Source organism: Miscanthus floridulus, chromosome 1 (genome assembly GCF_019320115.1).
Source record: "Miscanthus floridulus cultivar M001 chromosome 1, ASM1932011v1, whole genome shotgun sequence".
NCBI lineage: Eukaryota > Viridiplantae > Streptophyta > Magnoliopsida > Poales > Poaceae > Miscanthus > Miscanthus floridulus.
Window position 1 is genome coordinate 152,509,017 of NC_089580.1, and position 19,196 is coordinate 152,528,212.

Below are 19,196 nucleotides of genomic sequence, written 5' to 3' on the forward strand. Positions count from 1 at the left end.
GCAAATTTTTTATTGGGCAGTGTTTGGAAAACCTTTATTGAGAAGCAACACATGGAAAAAAGCAAAGCGCCACTGAATGTAATCCCTTTGAAAGTAAGTCCCCTGAATCGCATCATCTTTATTAATTAAACATATAGCTTTCACCGGATCACCAGATTGGATGACAAATCTTTTTCTCGTAAAGTGGTGTCTGAGGCAGGAACAGGGGAACAACTACTGTGGTTACTATGTTTGCAAGTTTATCAAGGTGCTCTCCCAAAGAACTCCTACAGAGAGACTCAAAGTACGTTAAAAATACACTATATATTCATTTAATTATTATTATTGATTGTGTTACTATGTCTTTATATATATATATGTACATATATTAATTTATTTTCCTTTAATTCAAACCTGTAGACTCGATGGTTGGAGGAAAAGGTCATATGGCAAGACCAAATCAAAGCAATTCAAGAGTCTATAGTCGGATTTTTTAATGAGCAGGTCATCGATTCCAAGGGCGAGTTCTACTTCGACCCAACACTGCCATTGAAGCCAAGCTAGAGGATGAGAGGAAACTTATTATGTCACAACAACTATAATGCAATCTTTTGTAATATATGCACATGAAATAATATAATGTAAAATACACATATGCATGCATGCATGTAAATATATATATGATGCATGCATGCATATATATATATATATATTTCTATGCTTGAATTGTGTGATTTAATACGTTCATTGTGCTTGAACCGAAACATACTATATGCGCGTATAAATGTATAATTAGCAGCGTACAATACGACTTCGAAAACCTATTTTGAAAAGAAAACAAAAAAAATGAAAAGAAAAGAAAAAAGAAAAAAACCTTTAGTCCCGGTTCGTATTACCAACCGGGACTAAAGGTGCCGTCCATCGTGGCATGTCAGGAGGCACCTTTAGTCCCGGTTGGTGTTACCCACCGGGACTAAAGGTCCTCCTTTAGTCCCGGTTCCTGACCTGGGACTAAAGGACCCCCCCCCCCCCCCCCTTTAGTCCCGGATGCTTGCTCCCGGGTGGGGAACCGGGACTAGAGGGGGTTCCCCACCGGGAGTAAAGCTCGGTTCTCTACCAGTGCCCATGACCATGAGATACCCTAGTGATGCCTGCTTTTAGATATCTGAAAGTCTGAGAACGTTGCTCGCCAGGCAAGGTGACCTTTTTTCTTAAAAGAAGGGTTATGTCTCTTATTTTTTGCAACCAAGGATCTCTAAGACGTCGACACGTAATCTGCCTTTTATTTTTTGCAACTAAAACATATAGATATTTTCACCACTCTGGCTTGCTGATCTGATCTGTAGAATGTATTCTTGTATTTGAATCTTTGATTCTACCCTTGAGTTTCTTTTGAAACGCAGAGTGTTTGTCTGAATACTGTCATTTTCTTGTGTTAAGTCCCATTTGCTCAAACTGGCCTTCATTCTAGTGCTTTGCAAACTCACTCACTAGTGATTTAGCTATTGTCACACAAGTGCTTGGTTGCCCCGTGCAACTCCTGTCATCTACATTCTTGTGTCTGAAATATTGTTCTGCTTATCTATCACGAGAGAAACGCTAGTGTTGACTGCTTTTAGAACTCTGAAGTCTAAGAACACATATATATTGTTGCCACTCTGGCTTGCTGAACACATAATTTATGTCTGAAGTACGTACCTATTTGCACGCTGCTTTTCATTCTTGTGTTTTCCACACTAGTAATGAGTGCTTTTAGAATTCTGAAAGTCTGAGAATGGTGCTATCCAGGCAAGGTGGTCTTTCTTAAAATAAAAAAAGGTGTCCCATTTTTTGCAACTATGGATCTCTAAGAAATTGCCACGTAATCTGCCTTTCCTTTTTCACAGCTAGAACATATACATGTTGTCAGTTAGCTTTCTGATCCGAAGAGTGAAATCCAGGCAGCACGCTCGGGCAGGATTTAGGGGGCCATGGAGGGTCTGATAATGCTGGCACAAAACCAGGCTGGCTCCTTGAAGGGTGAGTGCTAGCCTTCAATTCATCTAAGCAGTGCAAAAGTGATGTGCAAGTAGCAATGTTGATTCCTTAGATTGTTCTTTTTATTTATAAGATGGATCCAAATTCAACATATTTGCTAGAAATTAGACTGTTTGGCAACAAAAAGAAAGTTAGAAAGGATTTTAGGTGTTTCTGTTTTGATATGACTATTGATTCAGATTTGACAAACTATAAGGATTTACTTGAAGAGATTGTAGAGAAGTACCCGCCAGGTTATTTGGAAGTAGCTCATCTTCAGTACTATGACCATGATATGAAAGAATTCCCTGAAGTTCATTCTGACCAAGATTTGTTGTCTATGTATGAGAAAAATTCAAAGACAAAGGTTGTCGACATGTTCATTTCTTACTGTGATCCCCCTGAACCATTGGAGCCCATCAAATAGTGGCATAGTGATGTGCAAAAGCAGGCTGCAACCAAGAATGTTGCAGAAGATGAGGATAGGTACCTTTGCAACCCAGTACCAGAGAATGAGCATGTAGGTGTTGATGATGAGGTCATGTACTTAGAGAAGATACCTTGTGAAGATACAAATATGGCTATAATTGTGCATAAGGATCAGGACAAAGAAAAGGTTGAGAGTGAGGATAAGGATGAGGATGAGGATGAGGATGAGGATGAGGATGAGGATGAGGATGAGGATGAGGATGAGGATGCGGATGCGGATGAGGATGAATTGGAGATTGAGTCAGGGACTGAATTAGAGGATGGCCAAGAGTTGGTAGGACATGAGGTAGAACATATTCCAAACAAGGAATATAATAAAGAAGACCCTCCAATGGTAGTTGGCTCAACATATCCTAGCATGGCAGAGTTTAAGATTGCATTATCTCAACATGCAATCAAACGTGAATTTGAGTATAACACAGAGAAGAGTGCACCATCTAGGTTCAGGGCCTATTGTTCAAGGCGGGAGGAAGATAATTGCCCATGGAGACTACATGCTTCTACAACATATGATATGTGCACTGTAGTGGTAATTATTCAGCATAAATAATTTTTGTTTTTTTAAATATTTATTCTATTATGTTGGTGTAGCTTAATAGGGATGTTAATCTTTTGTAGGTGAAGAAGAACCCATATGCTCATCAGTGCTCTAGTACAAGGAGGAAGAAGAAGGTCAAGAATGCCACCAAGCATTGGGTATGTGCTAAAGTTAAGGACTGGCTCATTGAGGATGGATCACTTGGTGCAATGGAGTTGAAAAAGAAGCTTAAAGAACACTACAAGGTGAGTGTCCACTACAAGAGGGTGTGGATGGGTAAAGAGCTAGCATTGAGGCATATTTATGGTGACTGGGACAATAGCTTTGACAATTTGTATAGGTTTAAGGCACAAGTTGAGAGCACTTGCCCTGATAGCGTAGTAGTGATAGATCATCACACAATAAATGGGAAGATCAGATTTAAAAGTTTTTTCTTTGCCTTGAAACCATGCATTGATGGGTTCATAAATGGTTGTAGGCCATACTTAGCAATAGATAGCACTTTCCTGACAGGCAAGTTTAAGGGGCAGTTAGCTAGTGCTTCAGCTGTTGATGGCCACAATTGGTTATTTCCTGTTTGCTTTAGAGTTTTTGATTCTGAAACAAATGATAATTGGAAATGGTTCGTGGAGAGAGTTAGAGAGGCCATAGGATCACCAAGGGCTTTAACCATATGCACTGATGCTGGCCAAGCAGTGATGTCAGGGGTAGGTGATGTGTTCCCAGAGGCAGAACATAGGGAATGTATGTTTCACTTGGTGTCCAATTTTAAGAAAAAAATTCATGGCAAGGTTTTTGATGACCACCTTTGGGCAGCAGCATACTCATGGAACCCATATTTGTTTGAGAAACATTGGGCTGCAATGGAGGCAGCAAAGCCAAGTGCTACTAATTACCTTAGGAAGTGGCACACTAGGCTGTGGACAAGGAGTCAGTTCTCAACCATTTCCAAGGTTGATTATGTAACCAACAACTTGGCTGAGTCCTTCAACAATTGGATTAAGCACCACAAGTCCTTGAACTTGGATGACTTAATGGACAAATTAAGGCAAATGCTTATGATCAAGTGGAACCAAAGGAGAAAAATAGCAATGAAGTTAGATGGCTGGATTCTGCCCCCACATAATTAAGAAACTGAAAGAAATCAGTAGAGAATTAAACTTGGAGGTGCTTGAATGCTCAGAAGTTGCTGAAGTTACAGCATTGGGGGGTACTGGCTTTAGGTTTGTTGTCAACTTGCAAGATAAGACATGTTCATGTAGACAGTGGCAAGTTTCTGGCATTCCTTACAAACATGCAGTAGCATTTATCACATCACTTCACAATGCTCCTCTAGAGAAGTATGTAGACATGTATTACTCTTTTGACAAGTTTAGAGCAGCATATCAGCACTTAATGAAACACCTATACACGACGTATGTCAAGAAGAACATAGCACCAGATTTTACTGTCCCAAGCCTGATCTCAAAGCAGAGGCCCTATTGGGATGAGTTTGTACAGTACAAGACTTCAGAAGAGGGTGTGAGTCGGGTGATAAAGAACCAACATAATGCCCAACAGAAGACATACCACCATACCTTGGGATCAGGTGGCTACCCGACTACCATTAAGAAGTGGAACAAAATGGAAGCAGACCTTCTTGCCAAGGGTATTAGACCAGAATCACTCGAGTGGGGAGAACATGCAAAGAATTGGTTTTTTGGTCATGGGGGAACACTAGACCAGGAGACAGGAAAGTGCGTTTATGGCGCAAGACTGCAAGAAGCAGCAGAAAGATTGTTTTATGCTCAGAGAGCTACTGCTAGTGGTGCGTTCAGGCCCAACAAAGAGAAGGATGAGCTGACATACGCCATCGGGACTATTGAACATGGTGGCCGAACTAGAGGCAAAGGAAGTATCTCGTGGGAGCATGGATTCCCTCAGGACAGACCTTCCTACAGAAGTCGCCAGAGAAAGAAGGAAGAAGAGGCACAGCGGCTCCAGAGGTTGGAGGAAGCGGTGCGTGAAGCACAGGAGCAGGAGAAAAACCTTGAAGCGAGAATGCAGGAGGAAATCAGAAGGCAAGTGCAAATAGCAGTGAGTGCAAGCAAGCAGGCATCAGAGCCAGGAATCAACATTAGCCAATCTGTTCAGTTGAAAAGCAGCTGCGCTTCCACGGAGATACCAAATCAAGGGGACACAGGACTACGCTTCCCTGTGGATGACATCACTGAACCTTGTACAACGTGTGAGCTACACATTCCGAAGGAGAATTCCACAATCAAGGTGGCTATCGGTCTTGTTAATCCTATCGACCGAACCAAGACACCAAGGATTCATGGGAATATAATCCAAGAAGGATATGCTACCATCTCGGTAGATAAAGCTGAAAAAGGTTTTAGTGATTTGCCTCTTGACATTCCTGGAGGTGATGGCGAGAAGACTCTAGGAGAAGCGAAGAAGACATTCATTCTATGGCGCAAGCGCTACATCATCATTCCAGGGATGTCGGCTCCACCTCCTCCTGAACTACCTCACCATAGGTACGTGCGGATGAAAACACTACATCATTAATTTGTATTGGCTTAAATAATTAATAATCTGCTCATAATAATATGTCATTCCTTTTTTTGTAGCAGATCCTCCCCCAATCTAAATCCAATTGTTCAATCGCCAGATCATCATAGTGCTCTATACGATGACATTGTGTTGGAAGACGAGGCTGCATCCACACCATCTCCAAGGAGGTCTCCAACGTCGCAGCTGCCACCTCCAAGGAGGTCTCCAACGCCGCTGCCAACACCTCCAAGGAGGTCTCCAATGCCTCCCCCGCCCCCGCCTACCAAGAAGCCTATCAAGAGACCAGCCCCTCAAATGAAGAACCAGTCCCCACCTGCAAAGAAAGCCACTGTGAAACCAAGGGCTATTCCCAAAATAATATCTGAAGAGAAAGAAGAAGGAACTGATGCGTATAAAAAAGACATGTCTAGATTCTATGACAAACTTAAAATGAATCAAGAAGCATGGAGAAACCCGGAGAAACCGTACTTCTTCGTAGCTCCAGATATTCTAAGAAAAAAGGTGACTTCTTACCAGCAACAACAGCGGGAATCTCGTAAGCCGTCCAAATCAACGTTATCAGACTATGACCGCACTCTCACCAAGTCAATTGAGGCAGCACAGAAAAAGAAGCGGGCAGGGAAAGGAGTTGCCCAACTCGGATAACAAGCGCACCAATCAATCCCCCCGCTAGTTGTTGGTAATGAATATGGTTCGAATTTAGGATTAATGCATCAGGCAAACATACCTCCGGATGTCGATTTGGATCACCTTGGTGAATTTCTTGATGAGACTGGTCTCGACCTTTACCAGATGTTTGGTGATGGAAACATTGAGAGTGCGGCGGAGGTTGATATTTGGAAGAAAAAATTTGTACTAGGCCAGAGTCTATACAACCCTCAAGCCTTATCTGATCTGGGGACACAAATGTACCTGCTAAACAAGTGGTACATGCAGGCGTCTACCAGTGGAGACTTCTGCGTTGGTGTCAGAATTAGAGACGAACATTGGTTCCGTGGCGATGATGTTATGTATGTTGACTTTGCAGAATTTCATCAACTATGCCACCTGACCTCTCTGGACAAAGTTATCATTAGCTGCTATTGCCTATAAGTAATAATTCTTTCGATCTATTATTAAACTCATCATATGTGTGTATATGCATATAAATTATCCTAACAAGTACTATATATATGCAGATTTACAATGACAGAGCTCAGAAAGGAAGGCTGCAATGAAATTGGTTTTGTTGATCCCCATATAGTATTCAAAGACCCAATTACTCCAAAGACTAATTGGAAGTCTGAGTCAGAGAGTAACCTCATGAACTTCTTAGTGAACCAACGCCACAAGAAGGATATACTCTTTCCCTATAACTTCAAGTGAGTGTTAATCATGTCGATCATAGCCTTAATGGCTCATATGTTGATTCTAGTTAATTAATGAGTGTTATGCGTTATATCCTATAAACACATGCAGCAATCACTGGATATTGATGGACATCGATCTGGTGAAAAGTCACTTGATAATCTATGACTCGATGAGAAAACCACAACAAGACTACCAAGATATGATAGATATTATCCAGAGGTAATTTCGGGATCTCTAGCAATTATATATACACTCAAACATGATGATTAACTATATCTGATGACGTGGCAAATTTTTTATTGGGCAGTGTTTGGAAAACCTTTATTGAGAAGCAACACATGGAAAAAAGCAAAGCGCCACTGAATGTAATCCCTTTGAAAGTAAGTCCCCTGAATCGCATCATCTTTATTAATTAAACATATAGCTTTCACCGGATCACCAGATTGGATGACAAATCTTTTTCTCGTAAAGTGGTGTCTGAGGCAGGAACAGGGGAACAACTACTGTGGTTACTATGTTTGCAAGTTTATCAAGGTGCTCTCCCAAAGAACTCCTACAGAGAGACTCAAAGTACGTTAAAAATACACTATATATTCATTTAATTATTATTATTGATTGTGTTACTATGTCTTTATATATATATATGTACATATATTAATTTATTTTCCTTTAATTCAAACCTGTAGACTCGATGGTTGGAGGAAAAGGTCATATGGCAAGACCAAATCAAAGCAATTCAAGAGTCTATAGTCGGATTTTTTAATGAGCAGGTCATCGATTCCAAGGGCGAGTTCTACTTCGACCCAACACTGCCATTGAAGCCAAGCTAGAGGATGAGAGGAAACTTATTATGTCACAACAACTATAATGCAATCTTTTGTAATATATGCACATGAAATAATATAATGTAAAATACACATATGCATGCATGCATGTAAATATATATATGATGCATGCATGCATATATATATATATATATTTCTATGCTTGAATTGTGTGATTTAATACGTTCATTGTGCTTGAACCGAAACATACTATATGCGCGTATAAATGTATAATTAGCAGCGTACAATACGACTTCGAAAACCTATTTTGAAAAGAAAACAAAAAAAATGAAAAGAAAAGAAAAAAGAAAAAAACCTTTAGTCCCGGTTCGTATTACCAACCGGGACTAAAGGTGCCGTCCATCGTGGCATGTCAGGAGGCACCTTTAGTCCCGGTTGGTGTTACCCACCGGGACTAAAGGTCCTCCTTTAGTCCCGGTTCCTGACCTGGGACTAAAGGACCCCCCCCCCCCCCCCTTTAGTCCCGGATGCTTGCTCCCGGGTGGGGAACCGGGACTAGAGGGGGTTCCCCACCGGGAGTAAAGCTCGGTTCTCTACCAGTGCCCATGACCATGAGATACCCTAGTGATGCCTGCTTTTAGATATCTGAAAGTCTGAGAACGTTGCTCGCCAGGCAAGGTGACCTTTTTTCTTAAAAGAAGGGTTATGTCTCTTATTTTTTGCAACCAAGGATCTCTAAGACGTCGACACGTAATCTGCCTTTTATTTTTTGCAACTAAAACATATAGATATTTTCACCACTCTGGCTTGCTGATCTGATCTGTAGAATGTATTCTTGTATTTGAATCTTTGATTCTACCCTTGAGTTTCTTTTGAAACGCAGAGTGTTTGTCTGAATACTGTCATTTTCTTGTGTTAAGTCCCATTTGCTCAAACTGGCCTTCATTCTAGTGCTTTGCAAACTCACTCACTAGTGATTTAGCTATTGTCACACAAGTGCTTGGTTGCCCCGTGCAACTCCTGTCATCTACATTCTTGTGTCTGAAATATTGTTCTGCTTATCTATCACGAGAGAAACGCTAGTGTTGACTGCTTTTAGAACTCTGAAGTCTAAGAACACATATATATTGTTGCCACTCTGGCTTGCTGAACACATAATTTATGTCTGAAGTACGTACCTATTTGCACGCTGCTTTTCATTCTTGTGTTTTCCACACTAGTAATGAGTGCTTTTAGAATTCTGAAAGTCTGAGAATGGTGCTATCCAGGCAAGGTGGTCTTTCTTAAAATAAAAAAAGGTGTCCCATTTTTTGCAACTATGGATCTCTAAGAAATTGCCACGTAATCTGCCTTTCCTTTTTCACAGCTAGAACATATACATGTTGTCAGTTAGCTTTCTGATCCGAAGAGTGAAATCCAGGCAGCACGCTCGGGCAGGATTTAGGGGGCCATGGAGGGTCTGATAATGCTGGCACAAAACCAGGCTGGCTCCTTGAAGGGTGAGTGCTAGCCTTCAATTCATCTAAGCAGTGCAAAAGTGATGTGCAAGTAGCAATGTTGATTCCTTAGATTGTTCTTTTTATTTATAAGATGGATCCAAATTCAACATATTTGCTAGAAATTAGACTGTTTGGCAACAAAAAGAAAGTTAGAAAGGATTTTAGGTGTTTCTGTTTTGATATGACTATTGATTCAGATTTGACAAACTATAAGGATTTACTTGAAGAGATTGTAGAGAAGTACCCGCCAGGTTATTTGGAAGTAGCTCATCTTCAGTACTATGACCATGATATGAAAGAATTCCCTGAAGTTCATTCTGACCAAGATTTGTTGTCTATGTATGAGAAAAATTCAAAGACAAAGGTTGTCGACATGTTCATTTCTTACTGTGATCCCCCTGAACCATTGGAGCCCATCAAATAGTGGCATAGTGATGTGCAAAAGCAGGCTGCAACCAAGAATGTTGCAGAAGATGAGGATAGGTACCTTTGCAACCCAGTACCAGAGAATGAGCATGTAGGTGTTGATGATGAGGTCATGTACTTAGAGAAGATACCTTGTGAAGATACAAATATGGCTATAATTGTGCATAAGGATCAGGACAAAGAAAAGGTTGAGAGTGAGGATAAGGATGAGGATGAGGATGAGGATGAGGATGAGGATGAGGATGAGGATGAGGATGAGGATGAGGATGCGGATGCGGATGAGGATGAATTGGAGATTGAGTCAGGGACTGAATTAGAGGATGGCCAAGAGTTGGTAGGACATGAGGTAGAACATATTCCAAACAAGGAATATAATAAAGAAGACCCTCCAATGGTAGTTGGCTCAACATATCCTAGCATGGCAGAGTTTAAGATTGCATTATCTCAACATGCAATCAAACGTGAATTTGAGTATAACACAGAGAAGAGTGCACCATCTAGGTTCAGGGCCTATTGTTCAAGGCGGGAGGAAGATAATTGCCCATGGAGACTACATGCTTCTACAACATATGATATGTGCACTGTAGTGGTAATTATTCAGCATAAATAATTTTTGTTTTTTTAAATATTTATTCTATTATGTTGGTGTAGCTTAATAGGGATGTTAATCTTTTGTAGGTGAAGAAGAACCCATATGCTCATCAGTGCTCTAGTACAAGGAGGAAGAAGAAGGTCAAGAATGCCACCAAGCATTGGGTATGTGCTAAAGTTAAGGACTGGCTCATTGAGGATGGATCACTTGGTGCAATGGAGTTGAAAAAGAAGCTTAAAGAACACTACAAGGTGAGTGTCCACTACAAGAGGGTGTGGATGGGTAAAGAGCTAGCATTGAGGCATATTTATGGTGACTGGGACAATAGCTTTGACAATTTGTATAGGTTTAAGGCACAAGTTGAGAGCACTTGCCCTGATAGCGTAGTAGTGATAGATCATCACACAATAAATGGGAAGATCAGATTTAAAAGTTTTTTCTTTGCCTTGAAACCATGCATTGATGGGTTCATAAATGGTTGTAGGCCATACTTAGCAATAGATAGCACTTTCCTGACAGGCAAGTTTAAGGGGCAGTTAGCTAGTGCTTCAGCTGTTGATGGCCACAATTGGTTATTTCCTGTTTGCTTTAGAGTTTTTGATTCTGAAACAAATGATAATTGGAAATGGTTCGTGGAGAGAGTTAGAGAGGCCATAGGATCACCAAGGGCTTTAACCATATGCACTGATGCTGGCCAAGCAGTGATGTCAGGGGTAGGTGATGTGTTCCCAGAGGCAGAACATAGGGAATGTATGTTTCACTTGGTGTCCAATTTTAAGAAAAAAATTCATGGCAAGGTTTTTGATGACCACCTTTGGGCAGCAGCATACTCATGGAACCCATATTTGTTTGAGAAACATTGGGCTGCAATGGAGGCAGCAAAGCCAAGTGCTACTAATTACCTTAGGAAGTGGCACACTAGGCTGTGGACAAGGAGTCAGTTCTCAACCATTTCCAAGGTTGATTATGTAACCAACAACTTGGCTGAGTCCTTCAACAATTGGATTAAGCACCACAAGTCCTTGAACTTGGATGACTTAATGGACAAATTAAGGCAAATGCTTATGATCAAGTGGAACCAAAGGAGAAAAATAGCAATGAAGTTAGATGGCTGGATTCTGCCCCCACATAATTAAGAAACTGAAAGAAATCAGTAGAGAATTAAACTTGGAGGTGCTTGAATGCTCAGAAGTTGCTGAAGTTACAGCATTGGGGGGTACTGGCTTTAGGTTTGTTGTCAACTTGCAAGATAAGACATGTTCATGTAGACAGTGGCAAGTTTCTGGCATTCCTTACAAACATGCAGTAGCATTTATCACATCACTTCACAATGCTCCTCTAGAGAAGTATGTAGACATGTATTACTCTTTTGACAAGTTTAGAGCAGCATATCAGCACTTAATCCCTGCTATGACTGACAAACGCCAGTGGCCTAAATCTACACATGGATTTTTCATGCATCCACCTCTATTGAAAGCAACTGCTGGTAGGCCAAAAACTGAGAGGTACAAAGGCTGTAGTGACAATAAGAGGAAAAAAGGCCAGCACCAGTGCCCTATTTGTACAGGCTATGGCCATCATTGGCACAACTGCAAGAAAGGTAATCCAGAGGACATTGCTGCTATGATGGCTGTGAGGTACTATACATGCTAACTACTTTATTGTTGATTGCATTTTCCTTTTGGCATAATATAGATTGTAACTACTTTCTTCTTTATCATGTAGAGGACCACCTAAGAAGAAGGCAAAGAAAACCAAAACAGCAGAGTCATCCATTGTGCCTTTGGACAATGAAGCACCAGCAACTTCTATGTCTTTTCCACCAAGGTTAGCTCATGATTTTGTCTCACTTTTTCCCACAACAACCTGCACGTTTTGAAGCACTTTACTTTTGCCATGTTAGCCAAAATTTGGAGACAAGTACAAAGAGTAAGGATAACCAAGTCATTTCTAGTATTGGAGCATCAACAAGCGCGGAGATTACATCTAAGAAAAAGGCAAATAAGGGCAAATCTAGTTCTGGAGCATCAAAAAGGTAATGAGACGCAGTTCATGATATAGCTACTATACTTTTGTATCTCGTTGAACATTCTTCGTGGGGTTTTCTAACTCAATAAGTGAAGGTTGAGCGTAACACTTTTCAACCTGGCAAAATTGACGGAATATTTTATGCACTGTCATGCTAAAAGAGAATGATCATTCACAATATTACTGAAATCTGGATTTTCTTGGCCTCATTTGATATGGTATTCATGTCAGTAGAATGATTTGTTCTCGGCTCCCTGTCTCCCTGATGGAGCTACTAGTTTGCCATTGTCAATAGTGTAATAGTCTTCTACACCAGATGCCTGGTGCTACATATACAACCCTTTCTGGCAAATCTAGTTCTGTCGTTACTTTGTTGCTACTGTTACTTTGTTGTCTCTTGTTCAAATCTAGTTCTGTCGTACATAGGTCAATATCAGATTCAAATGAACCTGCGCCTACTGCTGCTCCAGTCAAGGCAAAGAGCAAAAAGAAAAAGGAGCCTACTTAAAAGAAAACCACCATTCCTATGCTGCCACTTAACAGCCCTGCAATGGGCACAAGAAGCAAAAAGGTCGATCCTACTAGCCATGCAATGAGCACAAGAAGCAAAAGGAGGTTCAGCCTGTGATCCTCATGTATCTGTGAATTTGGACTCCGCTTTGTGTGTGAACTTGCATGTATCCGTGAACCTTTGTGTGTGAACTTGCATGTGAATTTGGACTCCTATGAACTTGCATGTATACGTGAACCGTTTTGTGTTTGAAGTTAATGTGGTGCTGGTCTGTGAACTTGCTATATCATGTGTCATCATCATGCTATGTAAATGTTGAAAAAATAGTTGTTACAAATCATAAAGCATGCAGCTGCATGCCGGATTGCTGGTCCTGAGATCGATCAAGTCTGTGTTGCTGCAACTGCAAGCAGGCATGGAATGAAAAAAGGAAAAAGGCCCGGCCGACCCCAAAAGCTACTTTCCCCACAGGCCAGAGGTCACAGGACACGATCTACCATCCTATCGGCCAAACTGGTTAGCTCAGCAAAAACATGTTGACAAAAAAAAGAGAGAGCAGCCAGCGGCCAGATACGCTGCAAGCATGCGTCCGTGCCTCTGCATGCGCCCAGCGCTCGCTGCATGCATGCGCCAGCACCAGGGGCAAAAAGGTCTTTTTAAGCACCACTTAACGCTGTTAGCTAATAGAGTTGACTGCGGTGTCATATTAGGGATGAAAGTTCAAGTGAGTGTCAAATAAGGAACGAAGAAAATTTCAGGGTCAAGAAAGGAACGGCTTATTTTTCCAGTGTCAAATAAGGAATTCTCTCAAACAGAAACAGACTAACAGATTGTTGGGCTGGACCGAAATGGGCACTGTTCACGCTGGATTTTTACTGTTCATGCTAGAATTTTGTTAGAGAAAAACACTGCTTCAACTGAAAAAAAGGCGAGCCAGCCAGCCGAACAAGGGGTTAAGGGGTGTTTGGGTCTAAGGGCTAAAATTTAGACCGTGTCACGTCGGACGTTCAGATGCTAACTAGGAGGACTAAACATGAGCTAATTATAAAACTAAGTACACAGAAGTAGACTAATTAGCGAGACGAATATATTAAGCCTAATTAATCCATGATTAGCACATGTTTACTACCACATTGTTAAATCATAGACTAACTAGCCTTAATAGATTCGTCTCGTAAATTAGCCTCCATATATGTAATTGGTTTTGTAATTAGTTTAGATCTAATACTTCTAATTAGTGTCAAACATTCAATATGATAAGGACTAAAGTTTAGAAGGAGGTAACCATTAGCACGCAAGAGTCCATTCTTTCGTTCGTTCCAGTAACATTCGTCGCTCTTGCTTCTTCTCATGAGTTGACGCACAAAGCTTCACCACTCCTACACCGTCCACGCTTGATCTCAGCTGCCTTGTCCTTGCATTGTCATGCGTACGTGGTTACGTTGTGGCCGTGCGTAGGATACATGATACCTAGACGTTAACCCAACCGTTTTTGTTTAGTGTTATTAGATTAGAAGTTACATACAAGTATACAACACGCTTGCTTGCTTGCTTCACTGATGCTCCATCCAGCCTCTCCTATTCTATTCTACTGCTGGAGTATCAATTAGTCAGTACTTGACTGCTGGTTAAATAAATATATATAATCGACATTACACATATAAATACTGTATGTAGCAGCCGCGGATTATGATTTTTTTTTAATTATATGATATCTCCTAGCTCACTATATCAGTTAAATTGTCTGTAGTTGCAAGAAACATGCCGTTCCTGATTCTGATGACAGATACTGCGCTACACACCTTTCTCTCTCGGGGTCTCTACATACAAATTCCTCTCTCTTTATTTTATCTATCTTTTTTGGTGAACTTTATTTTATCTGTCTATGCAAATGAGAAGCGATAAGTGACATGAGCTTAGCAGCCAAGGACCAAATAAAAGAAAAAGGTGGCTCTATAACATCCAAGTTTTCTGAACTAGTCCATCAACTCGTGCTCCGGCACGGGCTAATTCTAAGATACTTCAACAATTGAAATTCTTATTTAATATGTATTAACTAATAAAAATTACTTTATACAGTTAACTTTGATTTGAATCCAAACTTACAAACTTGTATAGAACTGTCTTTGGCATGATTGAGAGAGGTCGTTGGCGCAGCTAATGATGCCACATTAGTTTGATTCCACGGTTAGGTGTTTTCTTTTCCTTCATTGTGTCCCAGTATGGCTAACTTTGTGAAGTACGTCGGCGTGCTGGACTTCCCTCTTCAGAAATTAAACTATCTGAATAACAATATTAGAAGTTTAGTACACTTGCAATAAAAAAATAATAACATGATTGAATATTGGATATTTAGATATGTACCTTCAATTGTTTTCATGAACTGTAATCTTTTATTGATTTGTCTGATGAAATCTTTTAGGTTAATTTGGAAGTCCATACCATTGATGTTAGGTTTGTCATTTGTTGGTTTCTAAACTTTTGCTTCATGAATGGCTATCGCCGACATAATTAAGCCATTGCTCTGAACTCCTTAACACATTGCTGCTATCTTTGAAATTATTTGATATGTATTTATTGTGCCCTTAAAAAGGAAATGGTAACATTATTATGTTTCCAACCTGGTCAGATGTTGGCCCCCTTCTTTCAGAATCATGTCATTAGTGTAGATGACTTTTTATAGGTTGGCATGTGTATATATATATATATATATATATATATATATATATATATATATATATATATATATATATATATATATATATAGAACTACTATCCTATAGCTGGCTGCAGAATAACTTATTCTGTAGCCACTTTGAGTTACGATAATTACTATGTTAATTTACGAGATTTACGGTAACTCCTTACTAAGTGGTTTACTATAACGTTATGGTAAATATTCCCATGTGTTATAGTAACCCAACTATCGTAAATATGTATTGACATTATGGTAAATTAGTATATAAAATTATGGTAAATAGAGGTGGCTACAGAATAACTTATTTTGTAGCCGGCTGCTGAATAGCCTCTCCCTATATATATATATATATATATATATATATATATATATATATATATATATATATGTGTGTGTGTGTGTGTGTGTGTGTGTGTGTGTGTGTGTGTGTGTGTGTGTGTGAGATCAATAGTATGTGATAATAATTGGATTGATGTATTAATCAGATATTGTATTATTTAACAGAAAAGTTACATGTGGGAGAAAGCAATAGCGTTGTCAGATTACCTTGTTTATCTTGCCATTATTGTTGTAATTTATGCTCTTGAAGGTCGCATGTGATTGCATTGTGCATCAATGTGCCATTCAAGCCTTGCTGGTGTTTTTTTGGCTGGTGGCAGTATGTTTTAGATATTTTTTGTGACATGCCGAGTCACATTTACTAATTGCATGTCCTCATGATGAATACATTGGGTTTTAAGATCGGTTGACCGGAGGTTCATGTATTTATCAACATGTTGTCAAATGTCTTTACAATGTAGATTCTAGGCTATACTCTTTGCTATTACAATGCATAAAAGTCATTACAGCTTGAATTGTGACAATCAAGATGTTAAGTTTATTATATGATAGAATTAATCATTGTGTAGTACTATTGTTTTACAAAAACATAGAACACTTAAAATTAGATTGCTAGTATTGATATGGAATAATTGTTTTAGTCAAAGTATAGTCAACTTATTTAAATAATAAAGGTTATCAATTATTTGTCCTAATAATTTATATTAGTATTTACATGTAGATTTAGTGTTATCTTTTTATTTTATAAAATAGATTACTAGTATTGATATGGCATAATATTTTAATGAACACATATTAAACTTATTTTAAATAAAAAATGATTATAGATTTATTTATCATAGTAACTTATATTAGTATTTATATGTAAATTTAGAGATACTCTCTCCATACTAAAAAATAAAGTCATTTTGGACAGCGACACGGTCTCTTTGACTTCTTGTTTTTATAAAAATATTTATCAAAAAGTGATATATGTACATTTTAATGAAAGTATTTTTCAAGACAAATCTATTCATATGGTTTTCACATTTCCAAACTCAACAACTAAGTTCTTCATGATTTATATTCCCAATGTTTAACCCAAGCCTTATCCAAAATGACTTTATTTTTTTATTACGCAGGGAGTATTATTTTTTATAACAGCAAAGGTCGATAATTTAGATAATCAAAAGTTTTAATTTATATTATTTTTGTTAGTGATATTATGTGGATAATTTGGATAAAAACTCTTTGCATTATCTTTCATAATGATAAATGTAGGTATTTTAAATACAAATTTAATTATTTATTTTGAATTATGGTTCATAAATTACATAGGTCCATAATTTAGATTTAAATTCAGAGAGTTCATTTCAGTTTTTGCATGGTTGACGAAAATTGCCTCCTCTTTATTTGTATATAATAAAGTAGTCCGACATCACACATGTATATATCTAGTTTGTTGGCTATCAGATTTTTTTTATTAATAATAGATTAACTAACCAGAACGTGATGGGTACTCCAAATATGATTTTTTTTTATTAATACATTACCAAGTGAATGTGATCAGTAAGACTCATCGGATATTTTATATTAACTATAATTATGATATATATATATATTTTGTTTTATTAATACAGATATTTTGTTAAGAATGTGTTAGATCAGATATCATATTTTAATAATTCAATACCATGTGACGTGACCAATCAAGATGGTCTCCAAACGATTAAATTATTTTCCTCTTGAAAAATGATTTTATATATGTAATCTATAATAGTGTAATTGGGTGATTTTCTAGAAACAAAATCGATCTAGTGGTTATGGATGGCCATAGTCTTTGATTTGATGGCCCGATATTTTTTATTAATATGAGAATTTGTAGTATTTTTCTTTATTTCTAGAAAATTAACGATAAATTAGTAATAGCTTAAAGAGCATAATAATGATGCCATTAATTTACCTTTTTCATATAGGACTTCACAAAAATTCGAGGACAACACCACGATCATGGTAGATCGTTGGAGACAAATCAAATCATAATGGGATTTGGCAAGACAACCATTCCTTTAATTTGGTTGATGAATGTTGAAAACAGCAAGATGAACCTAGAACAGATGGTGTCGGTGCAGAAAGTGATCAACTAGTAAATATTTGTAGTTTTGCTGTACATTGTGATCGGAGGTGGCCTAGCACTCAATGACACAGGATTTATACTGTTTCAGGCAACGTGCCCTACGTCCAGTCGGGGTCGGTCGGCGACTTTATTCCTGAGCCCAGGTGCTCAAAGTCTGTAGTGGGGGTACAAACGAGAACGAGGAAGAAGGGGGTGATAGAGGTTCGGTCGACTCCGACCGAAAGGGTCGCGGTCGGAACTTGGCAGTCATGTGGTTGGGAGTGTTGATGTCGATCTAGTGAGTCTGGGCTTGAAGAAGTCAATCTCCCCTTCGGGGGAGGGAGCGCATCCCCTTTTATAGATGAAGGGGATGGCTCTTTACAGGTAAGAGGGAGAGAGTACAGATATTTCTAAGTCTTGCTGCCTACGGTGATGAAAACTGGATAATGGTTGAAGCCCTCCAATACTGTCGATGTCGCTATAGGATGTCGGATGTGCACGGGAGGTCGAGCTATCTTCTTCAGGAAGGATGACACCGGTACCTGCAAGATACTTCTTGATGCCTAGTGGCATGTGAGGAGCCGTGCTATATTCACCCGGTATGGCAAATCCTAGAGCCCATACCGCGATCGATGTCCAGAGACACGAGGGAGGCTTACCATATGGGAGTTTCTAGCGGCCCCTATAATATTTTGTGTCTGGGTGGCTGCAGAGCACTGCTTCGTGTAGGGTATGATCCCTGGTAAAGTGGTGTTGACTTGTGAGCCATGCCTTGCCTTTCTCCGCACGTCTTCTGGTTCTTTCTGAGCGGGCGTCCCCGGTCGGATGGTCCCCAGTCGGTTCTGGCGCGCCAGTCGGAGAATAGTGATGGCGATGTTTTTCTATGAATCTCGGTCGGAGACACGGGGTCGGAGTCGGAGGCGGTCCTCGGGTCAGGCTTTCCGAGTGGAGGCCGTGCGGAGGCAGCCGGGGCCTGACGCTAGCGCTCCGATCGAAGAGACCGTTCGGAGCTGGCCTGAGCCTGAGCTAGTGCTCCGGTCGGAGAGATGAGCCGAAGGTGGCCTGGGCCTGAAGCGAGTGCTCCGGTCTGTTGGTTTTAGACTTTCGGGCCGGTCCAGAAGAAAGAAAGACCGTTTTCCTGGGGCGAGCCCTGGCGTGGAAGCCGGTCCCCGAGGGACCCTAGGTTTATGAACCCGACAGATGGATTCTGCCGGTTTCCGCGTGGAACTTGTAAACTGAAAGAGAATAATGATAATGGTATTAATTTACCTTTTTTCATAGAGCACTTCATA

At 39.7% G+C, this 19,196-nt stretch overlaps 2 protein-coding genes across 2 annotated transcripts; both read left to right on the top strand.

The window, feature by feature from the left end:
• The first annotated feature begins 1,949 nt into the window (after positions 1-1,949).
• On the top strand, positions 1,950-4,152 carry LOC136465566 (uncharacterized). The gene is made up of 4 exons (XM_066464249.1): positions 1,950-1,998; positions 2,196-2,362; positions 2,447-3,013; positions 3,103-4,152. Exons 1-4 carry the CDS (start codon positions 1,950-1,952, stop codon positions 4,150-4,152), a joined length of 1,833 nt encoding a protein of 610 aa, XP_066320346.1.
• A 5,014-nt stretch (positions 4,153-9,166) lies between these two features.
• LOC136465573 (uncharacterized) lies at positions 9,167-10,585 on the top strand. Its single transcript, XM_066464253.1, has 5 exons — positions 9,167-9,215; positions 9,413-9,579; positions 9,664-10,230; positions 10,320-10,484; positions 10,580-10,585. Exons 1-5 carry the CDS (start codon positions 9,167-9,169, stop codon positions 10,583-10,585), a joined length of 954 nt encoding a protein of 317 aa, XP_066320350.1.
• Positions 10,586-19,196: the final 8,611 nt, after the last annotated feature.

Coding starts and splice junctions, on each gene's coding strand:
- LOC136465566 (XM_066464249.1), top strand. CDS start 1,950: ATGGAGGGTCTGATAATGCTGGCACAAAACCAGGCTGGCTCCTTGAAG. Junction 2,363..2,446: donor AGAAAAATTCAAAGACAAAG/GTTGTCGACATG, acceptor GTGCAAAAGCAG/GCTGCAACCAAGAATGTTGC. Junction 3,014..3,102: donor ATGATATGTGCACTGTAGTG/GTAATTATTCAG, acceptor AATCTTTTGTAG/GTGAAGAAGAACCCATATGC.
- LOC136465573 (XM_066464253.1), top strand. CDS start 9,167: ATGGAGGGTCTGATAATGCTGGCACAAAACCAGGCTGGCTCCTTGAAG. Junction 9,216..9,412: donor CCAGGCTGGCTCCTTGAAGG/GTGAGTGCTAGC, acceptor CTATTGATTCAG/ATTTGACAAACTATAAGGAT. Junction 9,580..9,663: donor AGAAAAATTCAAAGACAAAG/GTTGTCGACATG, acceptor GTGCAAAAGCAG/GCTGCAACCAAGAATGTTGC.